This window comes from Phragmites australis, chromosome 10, assembly GCF_958298935.1.
Source record: "Phragmites australis chromosome 10, lpPhrAust1.1, whole genome shotgun sequence".
Lineage (NCBI taxonomy): Eukaryota > Viridiplantae > Streptophyta > Magnoliopsida > Poales > Poaceae > Phragmites > Phragmites australis.
Window position 1 is genome coordinate 7,065,976 of NC_084930.1, and position 22,039 is coordinate 7,088,014.

A 22,039-nucleotide genomic window follows, 5' to 3' on the forward strand; every position below is an offset into this window, starting at 1 on the left:
TTTAGTCCCTTACTTGCCCATCCGAAACCCGGGTATTTATTATTGATTTTCACATTTAAAGGTCCTTGTTCTCATACCAGGTTTGCTGTGGCTTCGCGTGCATACGTGCGTGGCACTAGCATACAAATTGCTACAAAGTACACAAGGTTGAACCAAAAAAAAAAATGCAGTTTACAATATACTGTAAGCACAGCTGAAATTAAAGTTTCCGTTTACTAATTGGCGTATTCTAGGATTAGAAGACTTGTTGTCAGGAAAAGAAAAGGCAACGGAAAGTAGTAAAGAACCATATGATCGCTGAATTCACATTGATCCAAAGCATGCGCATGCAGAGATGGACTGATTTTACAAATCTCACAAGGATTCTACACCAGTCAGACTAAATGAGACAGTAATGGACTGGTTTTACCCAAAACCAAAACGTCCTCTGGTAATCTAAGAGACTAAACTGTGGTATGAACAATTCACCATATCTCCGGTAAAATACTCCACAAAGATCTATCCTGCGGTTGGCCATGGAATTGTGTTGGCCCATTCACACAATTTTCATAAGATTCTCCTTCGCGTGTGATCACGTAGAATCGATGAATTGTGCACGAAAAGCACACCATCTCCGCAACCCCCTCAGCTGTAAAACACCAACAATGGGCAAAATAATAAGGATAACTCGCATATCTGACACTTGATTGGAAGGCAATGGGAACTCAATGCTTACTGCAACTCATTGTTCTTGTCCTGTCTCAACGCGAATTTTGCCGTGTCCTTCCATAAGCGCACCTCCATTTCTTTCTCGACGAGCTTCTTCTCCGTGCGCTGCAGCGCCGCTTCCAACTCCTCAATCCTGTCCCGATTCCTTTCATGGAGAAGTTCGTGAAGCCTTCTCTCCAGCTCAACTGCAGAAACTCCATTGTACTCGGTTTCATCATCATCGTTGTCTTCTTCGTCGTCAGCAACATCCCCCAAGTCATCGTCGTTAACTCCATGCCGGTAGTCGGCAGTGTCATCCGATGGCTATTGAGAGGAACACCAACGCTCGCCCAGATCAGAGGCAATTCACATTCTGGCCAAAATTAATGCAAGATCAGAGGATCATACCTCTGTATCATGTTCTTCTTCCGGCAGAAATGGAGTATCTGAACCGTAGTTAACCTGAAGCTGCTCTAGCTCGGCATGGAATTCCTCCTCAAGCACGTCCATCCTCGCACAGCAACCATCATCCTCGTACGACTTCTCGCAGCTCGCCGCCTCCATGCTGGACGAGGCGGCCTGATCCTCCAGGTGACCACTCGCTCTGTGGTCGTTTCCATCGGTGACGCAACTCGATGTGATGGACTCGCGGTTGAGAGCTTTCGAAACATCATGGCCGTCGATGCTGCTCTTGCTCCTAACCTCGTCTTTTATCTCTTTCAAGAGTTCCTCCATCTCCGTGCGCACCTTGACCATCTTGTTGAACTCGTCGGACGTCTTGGCCAGGAGGAACACCAGGCTTAACCCGACGCCCAGGTCGGAATGCTTTGGGTCGCTTGTAGTTGCGGATTCGCGTTCTGGAAATACAGAACAGAAAGGGTTGGTGATTGATGATTATACTCATGCTCATCTAGTCTAAACGCAAGGTACATGCAGATCCCCCCAAAAAAAAAAGGTTCCTCGAGAAGATGGCTAATTTCTGAGGCACAAAAGCACCACGATAAATTCTGATAACAAATACTTCACTTTTCTGTGGATTTGACAATCTTTTGATTTATTGGTAAAGACCCTTGCGAAATTTGTTGAAAATTCACCTGTTCTCTAACGAAGAACACAAACGTGATGTAATTCGCAGCTAGCAATCCCTGAAATTCCTCTAAAAAACCTTTGACTCGCGACGAGAGCAGCGCAACGAGCTCACGCACCTGAGGTAGACACGACCACGGGCGGGAGCTCGCCCTTCTCCGCAACGACCAACTCCTCCTCCTTCCCATTCCCACCGCCGTCCTTCCTCCCGAGCCTGACCAGCCGCGCCCACCTGAACCTGGGTAGCACCGACCTCGCAGCCGCCGGGGAGCGCGGCGGCGTCCCCACCGTCCCATCGACCCCGAGCTCCTCGCCGTCGTTGAGGTAGTCGACGATCCTCCTGGTCCTGATCCTTCCGTCGGAAGCCATGACGACTGGCGAGGCGCGCCGTCCGAGGAGAGCAGAGCAGAGCAGAAAGGGGAAGAAGCAGGGGAGGAAAGGCGAAGAAGCGGTTTTCAAATTGGAGCGGGTGGCGATCGAGGGGATCGTGGTCGTGGGGAGAGGGAAACGAGGGGCCCACCCGACAGCGACAAATCTTTGATCTCATTATTATTTACCGACGGATGATGAGATGGGACGGCAGCATTATATTCGGTTCCTTGAGATCAGCAGACCTCTTAGATCAGTGTTTTTATTAAAGTTAGAGAAGCTCGGTTAAACAGTAGTTTTTAGTTTTATTTTTTTAATGTAATTTGTGAGATTGATTATCTAAATAAATTAAAAGCTGAGGAGCTGAAAAAGTAGCTTACGCTAATTTATTTTCTACATATAATTATTTTCTCTATACAATTTATTATATAGAATCATTTTCAGCCACAAGATTACTTTTCGTAGAAAATCACTGCTCTAAAAAAAAAATTGAACCAGATAAATCATTACCAAACAGTCTCTGTATATGATTTGCAGCTGTAGGTAAGGCGTAACAATTTGATTTGAACGATGCATTTTATATCACGATGTGACGTACCTGGAGGTTTGTTCGTTTGTTCCCGCTCCCCTTTCTTTTTGCTCCGTCCTATCCAGTAGCAGTAGGCTCGTAGAATAGCCCCACGATTTTGCTTGCTCGAGCAGCATGTTGCAGTCTTGCACGGTACTGGAGAAACTAGAACAATCCTGCTTTCTAGCCGGCAAGAACAAGTCCTGCATAACGCGCACAAAATGACACGGCGGTTGGCCGTCCGAAGAGCGCCGTCGCCGATTGCCAGAGCAGTCACGCACGCGACAGGCTTCGTGTTTCCAGGGCCCCTATTGCGATTTGCGTTGTGGACTCTCTGGACTGGACAGAGCAAGGCAAGGATCATGGAGCCTGTGACTCGCTGACCTGCCCTCTTGCTACCTGACCACCAGATCAACGCAGCCACGGATGAGACCGAGCGATTGCTCGGGCGGTAAGTCGTCAGATGTGTGACTCGCTGACCTACATTCGACTGAAGCTTGATGCAGATGCTTGTGTGTGTTTGTGATTAAATTCTAGACGTGTTGTAGTTAAGGATACATATGTAAGTGTATGTTAAATGGTATTACGCGTTTCCATATATGGAAGGATCTTGTACCCTCTGACATATTATGTGTAAAAGTTGTGTGCATGCGTGTGTTAGTAGTAGAGATGTAGGCGTAGATGTTTGTGGATATTTGTGTCCTGTACCCTTAAAAAAGCACAGCCACGGATCAGACGGACAGCGGGCACGCGGCAACTACGCAGAAGTATGCGAACCGAATCACGGGACCCCGGACGGCCGGACCGGACTCAAATGACCATATGCGCCGATCCGGATCGAGGACTTCCGTTACGGTGTGGCCCGTGATCCGGAGATGATCGGATGAGAGATCCGTCCGTCCGTTCGTGCGAGCCGTGTCGTGCATTGACAAAGCAACAGCTATGAAAAGATATGCCATGTACTGGAGCGCACTGGAAAGATACATGCGTCGTACTGCAGTACACAGGCACACGGCATATGTCACCATCTTGATGCCTGCTGCCCATCTTATGCCTTATAAGGATGATGATTTATCACGCGATTAAGCTCTGATTGTCGTGTTGCCGATACATTATCAGCCGCCCCCTGATGAGTGATGACAAGTGACAACGGAGCGAGGTTGTGTTGGAAATATGCGTGTTATTTTACTGTATTTTACAAGGAGGCATATTGTATTAACAATCGATAATATTATGTAAACTAACAAGATTAGCGGATAACTAAATTTAAATCATAAAATCGTCATGTAAATCATATGTAAATGCAACAGATTCAATGGATAAACTATAGACGCTCTATGTAAACGTAAACAATAGTGAAAAACCACTTGATTACTATTGCATATGTAGCAGGTACTAACAGTATATAAATCGTAGACATAGCTAGCAGATATGTAAACGGCATCAGACCACTATCACCCATCTACAGATTTACGGATAAATTAGCATTCTTTCGACGGTTGACGTCATGTAGGCTCGATGCAATGGAGACTCACGGTCGTGTAGATCCTCAAGGATGCAATGCAAATTGTAGGCGAAAAATGTATGAGCGGTTGTACAGATGCACTGCTTAGAAACCTTATTGTCATCTCTAGTGCAGGCTTCACGATGGCAACGGCTCAGAAATACCGCTCACCCTTCTTCTCGGTGTATGCTAATGAGAAGGGTCGACCAGATCCAGCAGCACGACACCATAACACAATTTACCAAATGGAAAACGAAGAAAAGAGTTGAGATGTGTTTCATAGTTTTTTCTCACGTACTTGATCTGGACGTCTCTAAGACCTTTTATAGGGAAGATGACTGCCCCTCCAGGAATCATTTCGCCTATATTGATGCCCCACTAATTGGGCAATCATTTTGTAACTTATCAATTAAATATGGATGATGGCATTGATCACACATTGATCAATCCTATGGAGAGCCATCGTTCCTGAGATCTTGCATCGAGAGAGGGCAAATAAGGCTTTCGGGAAGCACTCGATGTTACTGCTCATGATTTTCTTTCTCCACGTTATCTTCAGCATAGATATCACGGCTTCTTCTCCAAAGGGAGATCAATCTCCTTCTGTTGCTTCTCCTTCTGCAAAAGATTGGTACGTTCACTATAATCACACTTGTTATTTCCTCATGTCTCTCATGATATGTTTGTTGTTGTTACTGTAATTGAGTATATTAGAGAGATATTTATGTAGCACTCTTACATACATGTTTAGAGTATGTTCCTGCTATATGATCATACTAGTTTATCTCTCCGAATTCATGATTTATGTATGGATTAAATTACCTTAAAGAGTATAGATTTCCAACATCTCTCATGATCTATTTTATGTTGTTCCTGTCATCGAGTATATTAGAGAGATATTTGTATATTGTTGTTACATATATGTCTAGAGTATACTTCTGCTATATGATCATGTTACTTTATCCATTCGAGTTCATGATTTATTTATGGATTAAATTAAATCTAAAGATGTCATTTTTTTCCAACAATGAGAAGGAGCCGATCCGAGGGTTCGCAGAGCGCTCCATCGCCGCCACACCCATCGGCCCCTTTCCCCTTCCCCTTCCATCTCCGAAGTCCTTGAGGTGGCATGGGGGGAGGGGACCTATTTCTCTTCCCGATCAGTAGTATTAGAGTAGTTTGATCCATAAATAAAGCCTCCTACTAGCCAACATCAGTGTTTGGTTTCCCATGGTGACTGTGTGTTTAGGAACTTTTTATTCCTCTATCTCTTCATCAGCGGCATGTGATGGCTGACACATGTTATCTGATAAAAATCTAGAAGATGTTCCTTAATCTAATTACAGAGCGGATTTGATGGAATTTTGCTCTCTTAGTTTGGGTGCTCCTTCCGTGTTGTTGATGATTAAATCGGCAATACAGGCTTGTTCAGTGACACCAGCTTGCTGATCTACCAAATAAACAAAGATATCGACCAATGCTTGTTCATAGACTCTATGTGTGCCGGAGTTTGGTTAGCGTTGAAGATGCGCTCATATGCATTCCAAGGTTTGTGCCCTCTTTATTTTGTTTGGTACCTATCGTGTGTCTTGTCTTTATTGGCTACGTCTCTACTGCTCTCGTAATGGTCCAAAGTGATCCGGTAAGGATGGGATACGTGTCAGACTTAAAGATGAGAATTGTCGGTTATGACTGTGTAATTTAGTGCGTCTTCAGTAATACCAGGTTGTAACCACTGTCATTATAATAATCCATGCCCTGCTCGGAAAAAGTAAACATTTAATTGCGTCCGAGTTGAACTGAGCTGCGTACAGCGAATCTGATTCTGAATTTTCTTTCTCCGATGCGACTGCTGATTTGGACTCGTTGCCTGCCACAAGAACAACAGGCCGCGGAGTAGAGCTGGGGTTAGTGGCAGGAATCTAGCGGACCGAAGAGTGAAGAGATAAGCTTGGGTGTCCGCTTGTTGATTTGAGCAATGCGACAAGCAGGGTCGCTTCTGAAATCTGAATCCAGCACGGCAACTAATAGACCTCAGGAACTGGATAAGGACCCAAATTTCGTTTTACACCTTTTCTTGCTTGATTATTAAAGTATCAAGTGGTATATATATATTTAAAACCAAAATAAGCATAAGTGGTCGTGCCGGAGTGGTTATCGGGCATGACTAGAAATCATGTGGGCTCTGCCCGCGCAGGTTCGAATCCTGCCGACCACGATTTTGACTCTTTCGTCTTTTTTTTTTTATTACAGGGCCTCACTATCTCAAGATCTCAACTCGGCAGTTCGGCCCGTATAACAGATGAGCCTGCCTTACCACTATCTCTAACTCCCGGCCCCAATTACAAGCAACAAGGTACCACCTGGGCCGTTAATACGACTTTGGGCGTTCGAAGTGCCCACCGCCACTCTGGGGCTCACCAACTCGGCCCTGTGTCTATAAGGTCTTGTGATCTTGTCAGCCACTGGCTTTCCCCCTTCCTCCTCCGTCTCGTTCTTCTTCACTCTGAAGATCATCTGTTTCTCCACGATCACTCGCTGCTCCACAAACTTTTCCTCCATCAGGAAAACCAAAGCAACGGACTCACACGTTCCAACTTCCAAACGTTCAACTGCGAGTATTGGTTGGGACCTCAGCCACATCGTCTGACGTTGTGCCTCAGTATCAGAGATAAATAGTAAAATAAGTCTACTACTATAGTGGCTCTGATGTTATTGTTTATGAGAATACCGTGTGTAGTTACTGTTTGTCAAAAATACTGTACAAATGTACTGTTTATTTATCTAATGTAGCTTAAAATATGATATTGCTTTCCAAACGCATGAGTGAGATAGAGAAAGTTAGAAGCACTGTAGCTCTCTAACTTTGCTCCATATACGTAAGAGGAAACTTTTAGACGGAGCTCAGTGCAACGTCCGAGATTGGGCCGAGCAAGCGAGGGTTCAAGCTCTCATCCCATATCCTCCAGGTCGCCTGTGGGAAAGTGTCGTTAAAAAAAGAGAGATCTATTGGAGATCATGGCGAGAGTGACCATGACAAGCTGCTGTGACCCGTGGAGCGGGGACGACGACCAACCAAACAAACTGAAATCGCTCTCTGAACACTAGTCACCTGTCCCCCTCCCTTGTTCAGCACCCTTGCGTTGTGTTTGATTTCCACGGGCAGCTGCAAACATATTTTACACAGATAAAATTAATTTAGAATATAACAATTAAAAAAAATAAAAAATATAGCATAAAAATAGATGTTTGCATATACGAAATTCACAATATAATTATGTAGTTTCAGGAGAAATAAATGTACTGAGGGGATGAAAAAAATTCTCGTATATTATCTTAATATAAAAATAGTATGATAGAATGACCTCTATGAAAGATAACTATGGAGGCAACCTGTGTGTGATGACACATCCTCTAAAGAAACTTGGCAATATAGACGAAGTGCAGGAAGTGACACACCTTCTGAAGAAACACAACGATGAATATATAGAAGATAAATACTGGACATCTAAGTATGAAAGGCATATAATAGGAGATTGGATGTATTTTTAAAATATACTAGTTGAATACTCGTGCGTTACAATCGAAACTAAAAATTTGCACACGATAATATTATTGCCTCCTCTAAAAACAGTCATCATCGTCGAAGTATCTTTCAAGCTACACTATTAATATTGTTAAAACACTGTAAACACTAAATGCACTATTCTAAATACTTAGATAATATATCGCTATACAACTAAATTTATATCTTATTTCAGCATTAGCTGAACACTCATAAAAAACATGAGAAAATAAGATTTAGACTAAAGTCACCGTCTGGCGTTTCCAAGCGTCCAAAGCCGGCAGAAAGACTCCTTCCCCCGTACTCTTTTTTCCTATGCCTTCACCTTTGCTCTGTTGGAGATAGTTTAACAAAGCCGCTATGCTTTTCAGGTAACCGATTCCGAGTCCTCGAAGGGGGAGAAACAGATTGCCAAGATTGATTCCAGCACGACAACACAAAAGGTGATCCCCTGCCCTGCTTCAACTGACGAAGAGAAACTATGGGCGCCTTTTTATGCTAGAGCTGAAATTGACTTTAAAGAACTTCTGGGTCCGGATTATCTCCAGGTTGTCAAGTCACTTCCACCGATCGCTCCCCTTCAGATCAAGGATACGGAGCTCGACCAGAAGGCTCAATAAGAAGCCATGAAGAGACCCATGTTAACGTCAAGGTCAAGCCGAAGTAAGCTAGATATTTTCTTGATCATGTCTTTATATTTTGCTTTTAATCACTTCAAGCATTCAGTTAAACATGACTAAAAAAATAGTGCGCATTCGCACTATAACGATTCATATGTGACATAATGGCAAACATTCATGAGACCTCACAAAACAAGTTACAAATTAATGTTTTTAATGTTTTCTAATCATGGCTGAGCATAGACAAATCCCGACGTGGGGGGGGGGGGTTGAGGTCGTCGGGGCGCCAGACACGAACGGTCTCGTCGAGCGCGCCAGTGAGGAGCAGTGTTGTGGGGCGGTGGTCGGCGGCGGGCGCCCACACCGCCGCCCAGATGGACTCCTTGTGGGCGCTGTCTAACGTCTTGAGCCCCACGAGCTTCATCGCCCTCGATCGGGCGCGAGGAGGAAGAAGAGGTAGCAAAACCCTAGAATCGATGGTGGCGCGTGAATTGTGCAGAGGAGGACGGAAGCGTGATCAGGGGAGCGGGGACACCCTCGACGCGCGAAGACGGGAGCACAATTAACGGTGGGTCCACCTGTTAGCGCAGGAAGTAGGGAGGACGAGACGTGGAGGTACAAGATAGGTGGGTGTGAGAGGGTTTTAAGATCTATTTTTTATTTTTAAGTAGTAGAAATAAAGTTGAAAGATAGATAATAAAAGATTAAATATATTTTTAATGTATAGAAGATAAATATTAAATATTTAGTATAAAATATAAATAATAAAAAGATTAAATATATTTTTAAAATAAGGAATAGTGTCTAACTTTACAAAATAACGGTTTTATGAATTTAAGTAGACAGTAAAATCCATCATATTTGCTCTAACTCGTACTTTTTATGTGAGTATAAATATACATACAGTCAATAGTCACCGGATCTAGAAAAAGGATCAACTCATAATCTAGTCCACTGCCGCATGGAAGTTATCGACGGAATCGTAGTAAAACCATGTGAATGAGGATCGAGAAGGTCGTCTCTGATCCAAGATATATACTTAGGTGAATTCGCATCTTCTTCTTTTGAAAAAAAAGATCGAATAAGAAAAGTCTAGCTATAAGGGAATAATGGGTAGCAGTAAAAGACTACTTGATATTAGCGTGTCTCATTGAAATTTTGACGGTTAAATTAAGCACGAGCCAGCAATACAGACAGCGTGTGAATAATACTTATATATTAAGATTTATTTGACAGAGTTTTTTAAGTAGTTTTTGAGCTGGAATTAAGTGAGTCTTGCTAAATAGCAGTTTTCAGTTTTTACAGTGTAATCTACGAGAGTGATATTTTGAAATAAATTAGAAATTAGGGAGATTAAAAAAAAACAGCTTCCTCTAATTCATTTCCAGCACAGAATCACTTTCTCCATATAATTTATTCTAAAAATCACTATAAAATCACTTTCAGACACAGAATAATTTTCCACAGAAAATCACTCTCTGCAAACAATTTGAATCAGAGATAGCTATACCAAATAGACCCTAAAACTCTAAGAATTAAAGTGATTCTAGGGTCCAAGCACTGCAGCTACTGTTCATGACAATGTAGCTACAATTTATGTGGATCCTAGGATGTGTATATGTATATATACGGATACATATATGTATGTATATATAATATTTTTTTTTGGAAATTCCAGAAAAATAGAGAAATGTATAATAGTTATATTGATAAATCGGTTAAAATAATCTAAAATGCACAGAAAATATCTAAAACTCAAAAAATATGAAACAAATTTTGTTAGGTTCGTATTAGTGTCATCTACCTATTAAAAATATGTGCATGCATAAAAATAATATTGTTTTCCCTATAATTAAATAAATGTCTTAAATATTAATAAATTTATAAATAAATATTGAGATGTCTAAAATTGGTGAATATTTTTTTTTAAACTTCTTTTGTCATATTTTTAAAAAATAGACGCAGTAGGTGTGCCAATCCACCTAAGTATATATTCTCAAACCTAACTAATCCAGCATCACATCGTTCATTGGTTCCACGGCCCAGTTCTCCTTTGGATAGGATCATCCTCACTCTATCTTTATCCAGATGATCTGTACTCTGTAGGCCTATGAAGAGAAATGCACCCGAATTAAGTTGACAAATTAACAAGCAACACATACATGCATGTATATAATTAATTTGGCATCCGTAACATGGCCGTTCTCCTTAGATCAGCTCCAACAGATTTTTTTCGTGGACCAAAATCTCGTCGTGAAGAGATTTTCGTTCCCTTCAACGCTCCAACGATTTTCCTTTATGGTTCCCTTTACGACGAGATTCTCAGGATCATTCCCTTCAGGACAGGATTGTCTCTTCTTTCCTTCGCGATTTCCCTCAAAGGGAAGCTGTTGGAGATGAGAGAAAATAAAGTTAATGGGAACGGGGAAAAGAATCGAAAAGAGAAAGAAATGAAGGGAATATTGTCGGTGACATGTGAACCAGGAGTCCCAGAGTCCCGAGGGCAGGATAGCAAAATGCCACGTGACGCCTTCACTCGGGAACTATTCCCTCGAGGTCCGAGAAGACAAGTTCCAAGAGAGGACGCTTAGGACCATAAACAGTGGTCCCTAAATACCCGAGGACCCGAGAAGTACAAATTCCGGGAGAGGACGCTCGCAGACTTGAACAGTGGTCCCCGAGGACCCGAGCAGACACAGTTCCGGGAGAGAGCGCTCGGGGCCATGAACAGTGGTCCTCGAGTACCTGAGTTCTCTGAGGACCGAGAAAAGGCATATCCGAGAGAGTGTGCTCGGGGCTATGAACAGTAGTCCCCGAGCACCCAGAGTTCCCTAGGAACTTGAGAAGCCCCTTGCCAGTGGACCCCACAAGGGCTCAGCGGTGAGGTGTCAGTTAGTGAGAGCCCGATGCTGCATTTAAGAGGGAGCGTGGCCCGTCACTTCCAACCACTCCCCCAACACCAGCTGTCAGTCTCTGCCACTGCCTGGCAGGGAGCCGTAGGGATATTTAATACGGCGGGTCCCATCGCGCGTCATCCGGCGCACCTTAGGATATCGTCACTGGGCTCGAGGCATATCGTCTGCCACCCTGCTGTGTCAGGCTTGCTCTGACCGGGAGGGCACGCGGGGTTGCTCGGTGGCTGCCCGGTAGGCCCCTTTGCTGCACCCGCTGAAAAACGGCATGATGACGACAGGACCGGACGGGAGCGTATTTTCAACCCCCTGTATTTTCATTTATGGCGTCTTGGGACTCGCACCCTCCTTTCTGGGCACGCCAAGCCTCCCTAACGGTATAAAAGGAGGGGGTGCACCCTGACGACAAGGACGGAAGCTTTGAAGACGGAGAAGTGGGAGAAGACGGAGACAAGTTCAAGACGTTCAGCGAACGACAAACAGAACTCACGAAGCTCTAGACTTAGACAGAAATCCTTATAACACAAGAGATTCAGATAAAGTCATTCCCATAGCATTTATAGCATACAAACAGGAGTAGTGTATTACATTCTGTGCGGCCCGAACCTGTCTAAAATCCCTCAAGCATTTACTTCACTAGCATCCGATTATCTATCCCGTCTGCATCTCATTTACTCTCATTAAATCACGTACGAGGTAGATTCAGAATCATCCATCAGCCGAATCTTAAAGATGATCTCTCTAAATTTCCGTTTTGAGAGTTCATCCTTCGACAAATATAGTTAGGATGTTCTTATGCCCGTTCTCCTGCCACCTAGAGCCAGCCAGCTAGTACTAGAGATTAGTAGTAACTAGAGCAGTACAGTTAGTATTTTCTGCATGCGTCTAGCGACATGTCTTGGTTAGATTGTTGCCGATGTCTCTATCAATTATTCAGCTGGGCCTTCCGAATTCCAGAATCGCGGGTGAGATTTCAGCCTCTTGGGGTCCAGCTATAGCTACCTGATCTGACCGTCGATCGTTGTAAGAGGAAAACAAGCCGGCCGGTTAATCTGGTCAAGTTCAGCAGGAGAAAAACAAAAGCGTTCGGTGTTCCAGTCTACCCCTTGGTACATCCGCTTCGTTTCTCCCAGTTGCCTGTGGATTGCGACTCGCGACGGCGACGGCGACGGCGACTTCAGAAGCTTCTCGCTGGAGAAGTGACGGTGAGATAGGTTCGCAACCCTGCCGGAGTTTCGCATGCGAATTACTGTCTAGGCAGGATTTATCCAGTGCGGATTAAGCAGAATCTACCGCTAGGGAAGCGGCGCGTGCTACTGCGATGCTAGATGCGCTGACGTGGACTTGTTGACCATTGACTGGACTGCATGCCGCCGTCACGTGTTTGACTAATCTTCCCTGGAGACTTGGATGGGCTGGATCCCCCTGAAGAAAATTACTACCTCCGTTTTTATTTACTTGTCACTAATTTTTTATTTATCACCAATTTTTTTACTACTGTAGCAACTGTGACCTTACGTTTTTTCCTTAAAAAATTTTATAATAAATAAAACTTTCGTATCCCTAGATTCATCGTGAAATGTACTTTATTAGTATTAGATATTTTTAAGTATTCGTAGGAAAAAACGAAAGGTCAAAGTTGCTACAGTAAAAAAAGCTGGTGACACGTAAACGAAAACAGAGGTAGTATATAAGACCTCTGCAGAAAAGCTTCCGTGAGACTCTGATCCACACCGTTTGTTCTGTATCCAACGGTCTGATTAAATACAGGTGGGAGAAGGAGAGGACACGTGTCACACAGAAATCAGAATCTTTCTGTGAGACCCGATCTCATATAATTTGCCTCCGGATCCCCCCACACCCCAGTCCCAGGGAAGCAAAGGGACGTTGTGGGCCCCGGCCTTCCGCGCCACGGCAACCGCAGGCGCGCTTCTGCTTCCGCTCGGCTTCCTGCCCCGGCTCCTTCGTCCCAGCGGGTCCAGCCGGTGGCCGCGGCGCCCACGTGGAGAGAGAAGGTTAATTAACTTGGTCTTGCCCACGTGGACCATGCGCGGGTGGCCAGCAGGCAAACGGGCCCCACTGGCGGTGTACTTCTTCAACGGCCTGCTTCTTCCCGTCTTCCAAATCCGGGCGATACCTGCTCGAAGTTTACGTTGTCATCTGGGACGCTGCCATTTGGATGGCCACGTACGTAGGACCGGGTTCACGACTTCTAGAATTCAGAGACAGTAGGTGCTGCATGCATGCCTCCAACTGTTTTGAGCCTATGAGAAAATTAGAAAGTTATTTTAATTTTGTTAGAACCTGTTTGAGCCTATGAGAAAATTAGCGAGTTATTTTTTGTTGGACTCAGATTTAACAGTGGTGCTCAAATTTACAAAATAGCTATATATATTTTCAACAGCTTGATGACCAGTTGGTATTGAGATCGAATATTATACTCATTTATTTAAAACAAAGAACTATTCGATGTGTGTAGTTTGTTAAGTATTACTTGGCTGCTGCCAACATCTTAATCTGAGTCAGCAAATGTATTGATGCATATTGTTGGGGGTGGGGGGGGGGGAAGAATGTAATTGTGGAGCAAGACAGTCAGATGCAATATATTGACAGGGGTTACACAACTGTTCGTCTGAACTTTGCTCAATCGGATTTGCACGAACTTCTTCCTTGCTTACAACATGCGATAACATCAATGCTACCTCCCGCGCCGTACAAGCACGTCCTCTCTTCAAGCACTTGATCACGAATTGCAATTGTTCCATGCATTAGCATCCAAGCCAAGCGCTCGGCGACATGCTTGTAGAGCTATTTAATAATCAAGTACAAATATATACAGGCGATTAATCTTTAGCCTAATCACCTCTCTCTTCATCGTCCAGGAAGCAACTGCAATGACGGATGCATAATAAGCAACTCAAATAATTCACCTCTTTGATTTGAGCTAATATAACCATGTCTAATGAATTCGCTAGCTACGGACTAATTAATTAATTAGGCGCTAATCCCTGGTCGGCGAGAGCTCAAGGATCCGGCCGGAGAGCGCGCTGACGAGCGCTGCCTTGAACCCCGGGTCCCTCGTCAGCGTCGCCGCCATATGCTCCGCCAGGTTCTTCCTCACCGCCTCCGACGGCCCCGCCGTAGCCGCCGGCGGCTCTTTCCTCTGCTGCGGCTGCGGCTGCGGTGGCGACAGCGCCCCGGCGGCGTTGCTCGTCGGGGGCTGCTTCGAGGTGGCTCCTCCGCTCGTGCCGTCGTGCTGCGGCGGCTGCCCGTGGTTGTGCTCTCCCTCGTACGTCGCCACCAGGATGGTCTTGTCCTCCGCGCTGCGCTGCACCTTCTTCTTCACCGGGCACGTCGGCGCGAACGAGCACCGGAAGTAGGCGCGCGGACACGGGTTGTCCTTGGTCACCTTCTGCCCGTACTTCCGCCACTGGTACCCATCTTTCACCACCTGATCATATCATTAACGCAATCGATCAGTCGTTAGTTAATTACGAATAATTAAGTACGGTGCGATGATTACGAGGAAGAAGAGGCTAGTTGGTGTTCGTTACTTACGAGGCTGAGGTCAGAGGGGTCAGCGTGGACGTAGCGCCGGGACACCTTGGGCTTGCACTCCTCCAGGATGCGCCTGGGCGGCTCGTGGACGGCGGCGGCGGCGGCGGCCGACGTGCACTCCATCTGGTCGGGAACGGGGATGGAGAAAGGCGGCGAGGGCTTGCGGTGGTGGTGCTGGCCGCCGCCGGCGGTGTCGAGGCTGTCGCTCCGGATCCGCTTCCTGGACGGCGAGGCGGCCGAGCCGCCCTCCGACGTGGACGACTGGCGGTTGGCGGCGGCGCTGTAGCCCACCGCCAGCATGTCGTTGACCTGGCCCTGCAGCTCGGTGTACTTGGCCACCACCGCCCGCAGCATCTCGCTCAGCGTCTTGTTCTCCTCGCTCACTCGCCGGAGCTCCGCCTCCAGCGCCTCAACCTGTAATCAATAAAAAAAAAAAATCCAATGGTCAATTAGCAACCGTTATTGTAACCAAACTCATGCGTGTACAAAGCGATCGATCGATCGAATGAGCTTCAAAGATGTGCCTACAGCCTACCTCTCGATCTTTCTTCACGGGCAAGAAGTTCTCCTCGACCAGGACCTTCGGCTTCAGCGCCGGCGCCGGCCGCGCTGTCGGCAGGCCGACGTTGAGGTCCAGGCTGAGCGAAGGCTGCCCGATCCACGGATCCATGGGGGCAAGAACTGTCAACTGTTTGACCGATGCAACGTCTCTTGTAGAGAGAGCGCGGGTGATCGAGGAAGAAATCGTGCACGGGTGAAGTCTGAAGTGGGCATGGCCTTGAGGGGTTACAATATATAGGCAGGGGAGGAGGGGCGGAGGCACATGATGTTGGAAGTTTGGTGAGAAGGCGGAAAGGGGTTGGACGATGGGGAGGAAGCATCTTGGGCTTTGTCGTCGTCTTGGTGGCGACAGAGTATTGAAGCATGCTGGCTGGAGGGATGAGAATGGTATTCGCGGCATGCGAGCGCGCGAGAGTTAATTATTCCAGCATCGATGTGATTTATGCATGGCGCCAATTGTTTAATCTGGACTGGGTGGGGGACAGAATTAATCAAGCGCTTGGAAAGGCGGGGGAAAGGGTCTCCGGGGTCAAGGAAAAACACCAGAAGGTTACAAAATGGGAGTTGGGAGGGTCACAGTTTGGCACTCCAAGGGAGAAGAAGGCCACGGGATTTAACTTGCATTTTGGGAGGATTTGTTGACCCTCTCTCTCTCTCGCGCGCGCGCGTAATTTGTTGGCTGGCTGGCTGGCTGGCCAGTCTCTGTTTAACTGTACCACTAGCTGGGAATTATCTCCGACTGATTAACTCCAAAAGTTTCATGTTTCACTTCTTTGGGCGTACTCTGTTTAACAAAGAAAAACACACCTGACACCTGGGTGCACAAAAGAACAATAAAGATTCTGACATATTCTTCTAAAAGAAGATCCTGACATATTCTTGTGAAACTCGGTCAATTTGTCATACCTGTCCAAATGAGATTTTCCCAGCATAAAGTCTCTCTCTTATATATATATATATAGACACATATGCATACAGTAGTCATTGGTCTCGTTCATATGCGGGTGTCAGTCAGAGCTGCGACAGGCAGCTAACGTGCATGGCACGCTGGGTAGGTGAGCACGCGAGCCAGAGGCAAAACGTAGAAGCGGGAGTTTTAGGAGCGAAACATATACAAGCGGAGTAGTAGAGGTTGAGTGGTATGAAATAGGTAATTTCTACGAAGTTTAAGTATAGTCTACAAAACTGAATGCAGAATGTCTTATAGCGTAAGAATCACTACGTATTTTTTTTTAAGTAATAGAGATATATATCCAAAATCAGATGGTCATTAGCGACAACCTACGTCGCAGGAACATAGCTTGTTTTCTGCTGGGACTAATTCACCACATGCGGTTAGCTAGTTAACCCGACTCTCGAATTTTAAAAGATGGTAGAGGTAGGGTTAGAACCAAACGTTTTGATGTTGGCTCGCTCCATATATGATATATCCATTGCATCTGGACCCAGCACGCACTGACAGAGTGACAGTTCAAGACTTCCAATTGACTAGAACGCAGAGAGAATGAAACTCGCTCACAGCAGGCAGGACTTGGACCTGGCGTGGTTACCAAAAACAACTTGGACCTTCGCATGAGGCAGCTAACTTGTTGAGAGTAAGAGGGAATGGGTAACTTGGGAAACCACGGACCAGGTCGATTTGTTGGTCTTTTCCTGAAAAAGGGCTCATTTTTCTGGAAGATCGATGCAAGGTTATATATATATATATCCACGATAAAAAATTATTAGTACGGTTCCAACTTGTTGAAAACAGAAGACTGGATTGGTTTGATAAATTCTCCGTTTCGACAAGAGTAAGACAAGACGACATCAAAGGTGGCCTGCAGAACTGGTGTTATTCGCATCACCGACAGAATAAAAGAAAACATCAACAAATGCGGTCATTTGCACATTGCACTCGTCAAAATTAGCTTTTCAGACAAGGGTGCATGCTCCTACCTTGACCAGATGGATTATATGTCCGAAGTCAATAGGATGCGGTACTAATTAAATAGCTGATTTTTTTTGAAAATTATTAATAGCCGCCTTTTAAATCAAGCAAGCAAAGCTACATCATACTCTACTCTGTTTGGTACTACCTCTATTCTTAAATAGATATCGTTTTAGAAATTTGATTTTGTTATTAAATAGATATCATTCTAAGTTTCAAGATGATATTTTAGAATGCCCATATTAAAGACTGTTGAAAAATGGAGTTTCAATTCAATAAGTGTGGTGGATTAGTGACTTATATGCTATTAATTAAATGTTAGAAAGATCGGGAGGAGTAAATATGTCATATATAGAATAATTTATTATAATCTTATTTTATATATTAAAAGTTAAAATAACATCTAAAAGAGAACGGATATAGTAATAACCGATGACCCACCATTTGCTTTTGCTCACATGTGAACTCGAGCAGAGCCGCCATACTCGAGCAGAGTAGCGGGAAGGGGATCAATCCCTCTCTCTTTTTGAACGCACTCCCTATGTGTGCGGTTTTCTAGAGACCGTGGTGCAGGACGGGGCTCAAGCCCCCGCCGGCTTAGCTCCACCTTGTACGTTACCACTGTCCTTCATACACGTCCGCAATGGGATCGAATATCTCCAACACCATCTTCACATTTCTCACGTTTAGTACACCCACGAGCTCATGTTATCATGGATCTGAATGAGCTTTTTCATTTTTTGGCGCCATGCTAGCTGACGGGCTTTCTACATCGAGCTCCCTGTTTCACGAGTGGAAAATGAGCCGCGCACTCTACAGTAGCTGGTGATTCAACTCGTGCAACCCCCTTGCCAACTAGCTAGCTACCCTCTAGGAGAAGATATCGCACTTGCTATGAAAACGATGCACGCTGAGGTCCATGCATGCGCATAGATTGTCTGAGGACAGTAGCTAGGGTCTTGACAATGGCTCTGGTGCTTTTCAAGCACACAGATTTAGCTAAACCACTTGTGGAGGATTTCTCAGATAATACCAGCAAAGATGTTTGAGGAGCTTGTCACATGAGATGTATAGTTATGCTTTGTAGCAAGTATAAATTCCAGTTCCATGCACTCCGGTTTTTAAGTGTAACATTTTTATCACAACTTACGTTAGATAAGTAAAGTCAAGTTAAACAGTTGTTTGGTTCAGGTAGCCACGCTCGTGGCAATATTCGTTTTTTGCGAACTTGGCTAGAGAAGTTGTGTCAAGATTCTCGAGCTAAGTAGAGGGGCGAAAAATTGTAAACCCTCTGATCCCAAATATAATTACATTTAGATTTCTCCTCAGTAAAATATTTTTAGTTTTGACCGTCAAACTAAAAAAATCATATAAATTAACAACATAAGGTTGATATTATAGATTCATCATGAAAATATTATGATAGTACATAGCTCTTTCTATTTAAAATGGCATATTTTTATAGTATTATTAATCAAAGTTTTATATTGATACCATGCTAATGTCTTGATAGATTAATATTTAGGGTTAAAAGGAGTACCGATTAATCATGGACAAGTTTGGCAAAAAGGGGTAAAACTTGGCAACCTTAAGATTCGAACAAAACAAGGCCTTAGTGTTTCTGTAGCTCATGAGTTTTACGTGAAACAGTTTAAGCAATTCTCACGTGAACCAGCAAAAAATTCTGCTCCGGTGTGTTAAAGTACAGTGCTTGAGAGAGAGTGGTTGCACACATTGGCTAGGCACGTGGAACACGTGGCCGTGAGGTACGCACCTCGGTTCCTTCCAACCGAAGCGCTCCACGTGTCGGCAGGAGCGGAAAAAGGATCGATGCAAGACAAGTCGCTGCAGGCTCCACCGCGCAGGCGGGACCCGTCCGGCCGAGCTGAGTCCATCCCGACGCGGTCACCGTCGCGTGGACGATTTCGAAGATGCGAGCGACGGTCGCGGCGGCCGCCTCGCGGGAAAAGCCAGCCCACCGCGTGCGAGCGCATGGACGGATCGGTCCGGCCCGGTCGGTGGGTGGGACTCGGCCGCTCGTTTCAAGCAAAGCAAGTGGCCGGCCAGCGACTTGTCGGTCCTGGACCTTGACCAGCTCGCGCTCCCCACTCCGCATCGGTGCAGTCGTGCGATTCACGCTTGGTGTTCTTTTCAAACTTCTACTGCTGCCACTGGCGCATGTGAGTGGTCGTGACTAGTACGCTCACGTGCGCAACTGTATGGCATCGAATGGAAGTCACCATGAGAGGTTAGGTAGGGCTGTTTGTTTAGTTTCTGTTTTTCTATTTTTTTATTTTAACTTATTTAAAAACTGTTTTTAAAAATAAATTGTTATTTTTTATAAAAAATTAGTTTCTTAATACAAAGCTTCTTAGAAAAACATCTCTAAATGAGTTTTTATATTTTATTTTTCTCAGAAAACACTTTTAGCTTTAAAAAACTATTTTTTAAAAAATTCTATTTATTCTGATTTCTAACTTCGATTAACAGTAAAAATAGGAACAGAAAATAAATAAGACCGTAGGCCATGTTTGGATACCAGATTCTCAGCCGATTCTCACGTGAAACGGCCAGTGGCCAAACCAAACGCGCCCCATCGAAACGTTTCAGCAAGAAACGATGCGAGAAACGGCGCTGAAACTGAAAACGGCCAGGAGGTGGTTTCTCCGTGTTATATTGAAGACGTATGAACATCTTAATAGATTTATATTGCTAGTAATTCAGGCTCGTTAAGCTATGTAATTGATCCTTAGAATTATGTGGGGTGTCTTTATTGTGAGAGCTCCGGCACCGGAGCACATCTGCTTTCACTCATATTTAGATATCTTACACCGTGTTGCAGTCTTCCGTTCATCCTTGACGCACTAAGGCCTGGTTCAGAACATAGAATTATACCGCCTCCTGTAAAATCCATGTGTTCCTAGTGAAAGAATCAAATGGTCTAAAAAGAGATGAATTAGGTTCTAATTAAAATTATTTTTAATAAATTTTAGAACAAATAAATAAACTTAACCTAGATGAATAGTAAGTCAACTACACAACCAAGCTAGAAAGAAAACAACTAAACAAGCAAGCTATAACAAGAAGTAAATTACGGAATAAAAACTTGCAATAATGTAAATGATCAAAGTAAATATAGTAAAGTAAAAAGATGGGTAAGAAAACACAGAATTTTTTGTCGGGATATCAAGGATTTGATACTCCTCTAGTCCTAGTTGAAGTTCTCTATATCTGGATTGACGGCATCAAACCAAGCACCAAGTTTTTCTTGAGGCTCCAACAAGAACTACAGGAGCTCATCAAGATATATCTAATCACCAAGATCGACTAGATGTTACCAACCACAAAGAGTAATAAACTAATAACTTCACTTGACCAAGATCAAACTTAGACTACAGCTAGAAACACATTTGTTACTCTCAATACACTAATGATGTCCTTAATCTTCAATTACGAACTTTGCAACTCACTCTAATGCACTCTCTTGGTTTTTTTTATCACATACTTAGTGTTTCTACTCTTCTGGAGTGGCAAGAGATAACAGTGAGACGAAATGAAAGGGTATTTATAGGCTAGAGATCCAGATTTAGTCAATACCTACCACCCACACTTTTTTACGAATGACAGATGATCTAACGTGCACCTGCTCATACACATCGGACTATCCGGCATGTACCTTTTCCAACCGCTAGTCAATGCTACCTGTCACTAGCCATTATTACTCTGTAAATGCTCCGACGAAGCCTCCTATTCTCCTGCCGGACAATCCGGCGAGTATAACTCATTTCTCCATTGAGTTGAGAGAGAAACTCTACAAAACACTCTGCTAAAGCTGTCGGCGTTGTAACACCTTAAGTTTTAGCATATAAAAAATAGCAAAATTCACTCCAAATTATTATTATTTTAATTATTAAACTAGTATAAAATCAAGGGAATATATATTTGATGTATATACACTCGCTTGTATATATTCAAATATATTATTTTGGATAATTTCTAAATTAATCATTGCAATAAATTGAGCATATGCATTTTGATTTATGCTTTTATTGTTCTTGTGTGGCGATTTGAATTTGACTGTCTCTCAAATTCGAATCTATTTTAATTCCATTCGGTAATTTTCTAATCCAAATCAATCCGTGAAAATCGATCTTTCAATCCAACTCAAATATTCTTTTTGAATCAATCTCAAATCCAAATCTTAAATTCAAATACTTCTATTTGAATTTGATCCCAAATATCTTAAAGCCAGTCTCATTGAAATCTTCTTCGATTTAGTATTCAAATGCAACTCGAATCATTCAAGTTATAGTTCAATTTTTTTCCAGTTCAATTGCTTTGTAAAAGCAATTCTTCTCTTTTCGAATCAAGTTCCAAATTCGAATATCATATTAAATCCATTTCCAATTCAAATCCAAATTGAATTTCCAATCCAATTTAATTCAAATACATTCATTGAATCTTTCCAAATCCAATTACAAATTCAAATTGTTCAATTTGAATTATAAAAAATATATCTCAAATTCGATTACATTAATTGAATTTAACATTCAAATGCTCCCTCTCTCATTCTCTCTTAGATCTTTACCCAAGATCTTTTTCTCCCCCACTCTCTCTCATTTCACTACTCTCTCTCTTTCTCTCTATTCATCTGCACCGGCCAAAGCACAACATCACAT

At 43.8% G+C, this 22,039-nt stretch overlaps 2 protein-coding genes and 1 non-coding gene across 3 annotated transcripts; 1 reads left to right on the forward strand and 2 right to left on the reverse strand.

Moving 5' to 3' along the window:
* Positions 1 to 279: 279 nt before the first annotated feature.
* Positions 280 to 2,223, reverse strand: LOC133931138 (protein POLAR-like 1). The gene is made up of 4 exons (XM_062377945.1): positions 1,893 to 2,223; positions 1,096 to 1,544; positions 716 to 1,011; positions 280 to 628 (listed from the first exon to the last, which is right to left on the reverse strand). The coding sequence occupies exons 1-4, from the start codon at positions 2,140 to 2,142 to the stop codon at positions 625 to 627; spliced, it is 999 nt and encodes a 332-aa protein (XP_062233929.1). The 5' UTR covers positions 2,143 to 2,223; the 3' UTR covers positions 280 to 624.
* A 4,127-nt stretch (positions 2,224 to 6,350) lies between these two features.
* On the forward strand, positions 6,351 to 6,432 carry TRNAS-AGA (transfer RNA serine (anticodon AGA)). Its single transcript has one exon. It is a non-coding gene; the product is annotated as a tRNA-Ser (tRNA).
* A 7,627-nt stretch (positions 6,433 to 14,059) lies between these two features.
* Positions 14,060 to 15,654, reverse strand: LOC133883378 (WRKY transcription factor WRKY28-like). Its single transcript, XM_062322693.1, has 3 exons — positions 15,405 to 15,654; positions 14,870 to 15,283; positions 14,060 to 14,762 (listed from the first exon to the last, which is right to left on the reverse strand). The coding sequence occupies exons 1-3, from the start codon at positions 15,537 to 15,539 to the stop codon at positions 14,313 to 14,315; spliced, it is 999 nt and encodes a 332-aa protein (XP_062178677.1). The 5' UTR covers positions 15,540 to 15,654; the 3' UTR covers positions 14,060 to 14,312.
* Positions 15,655 to 22,039: the final 6,385 nt, after the last annotated feature.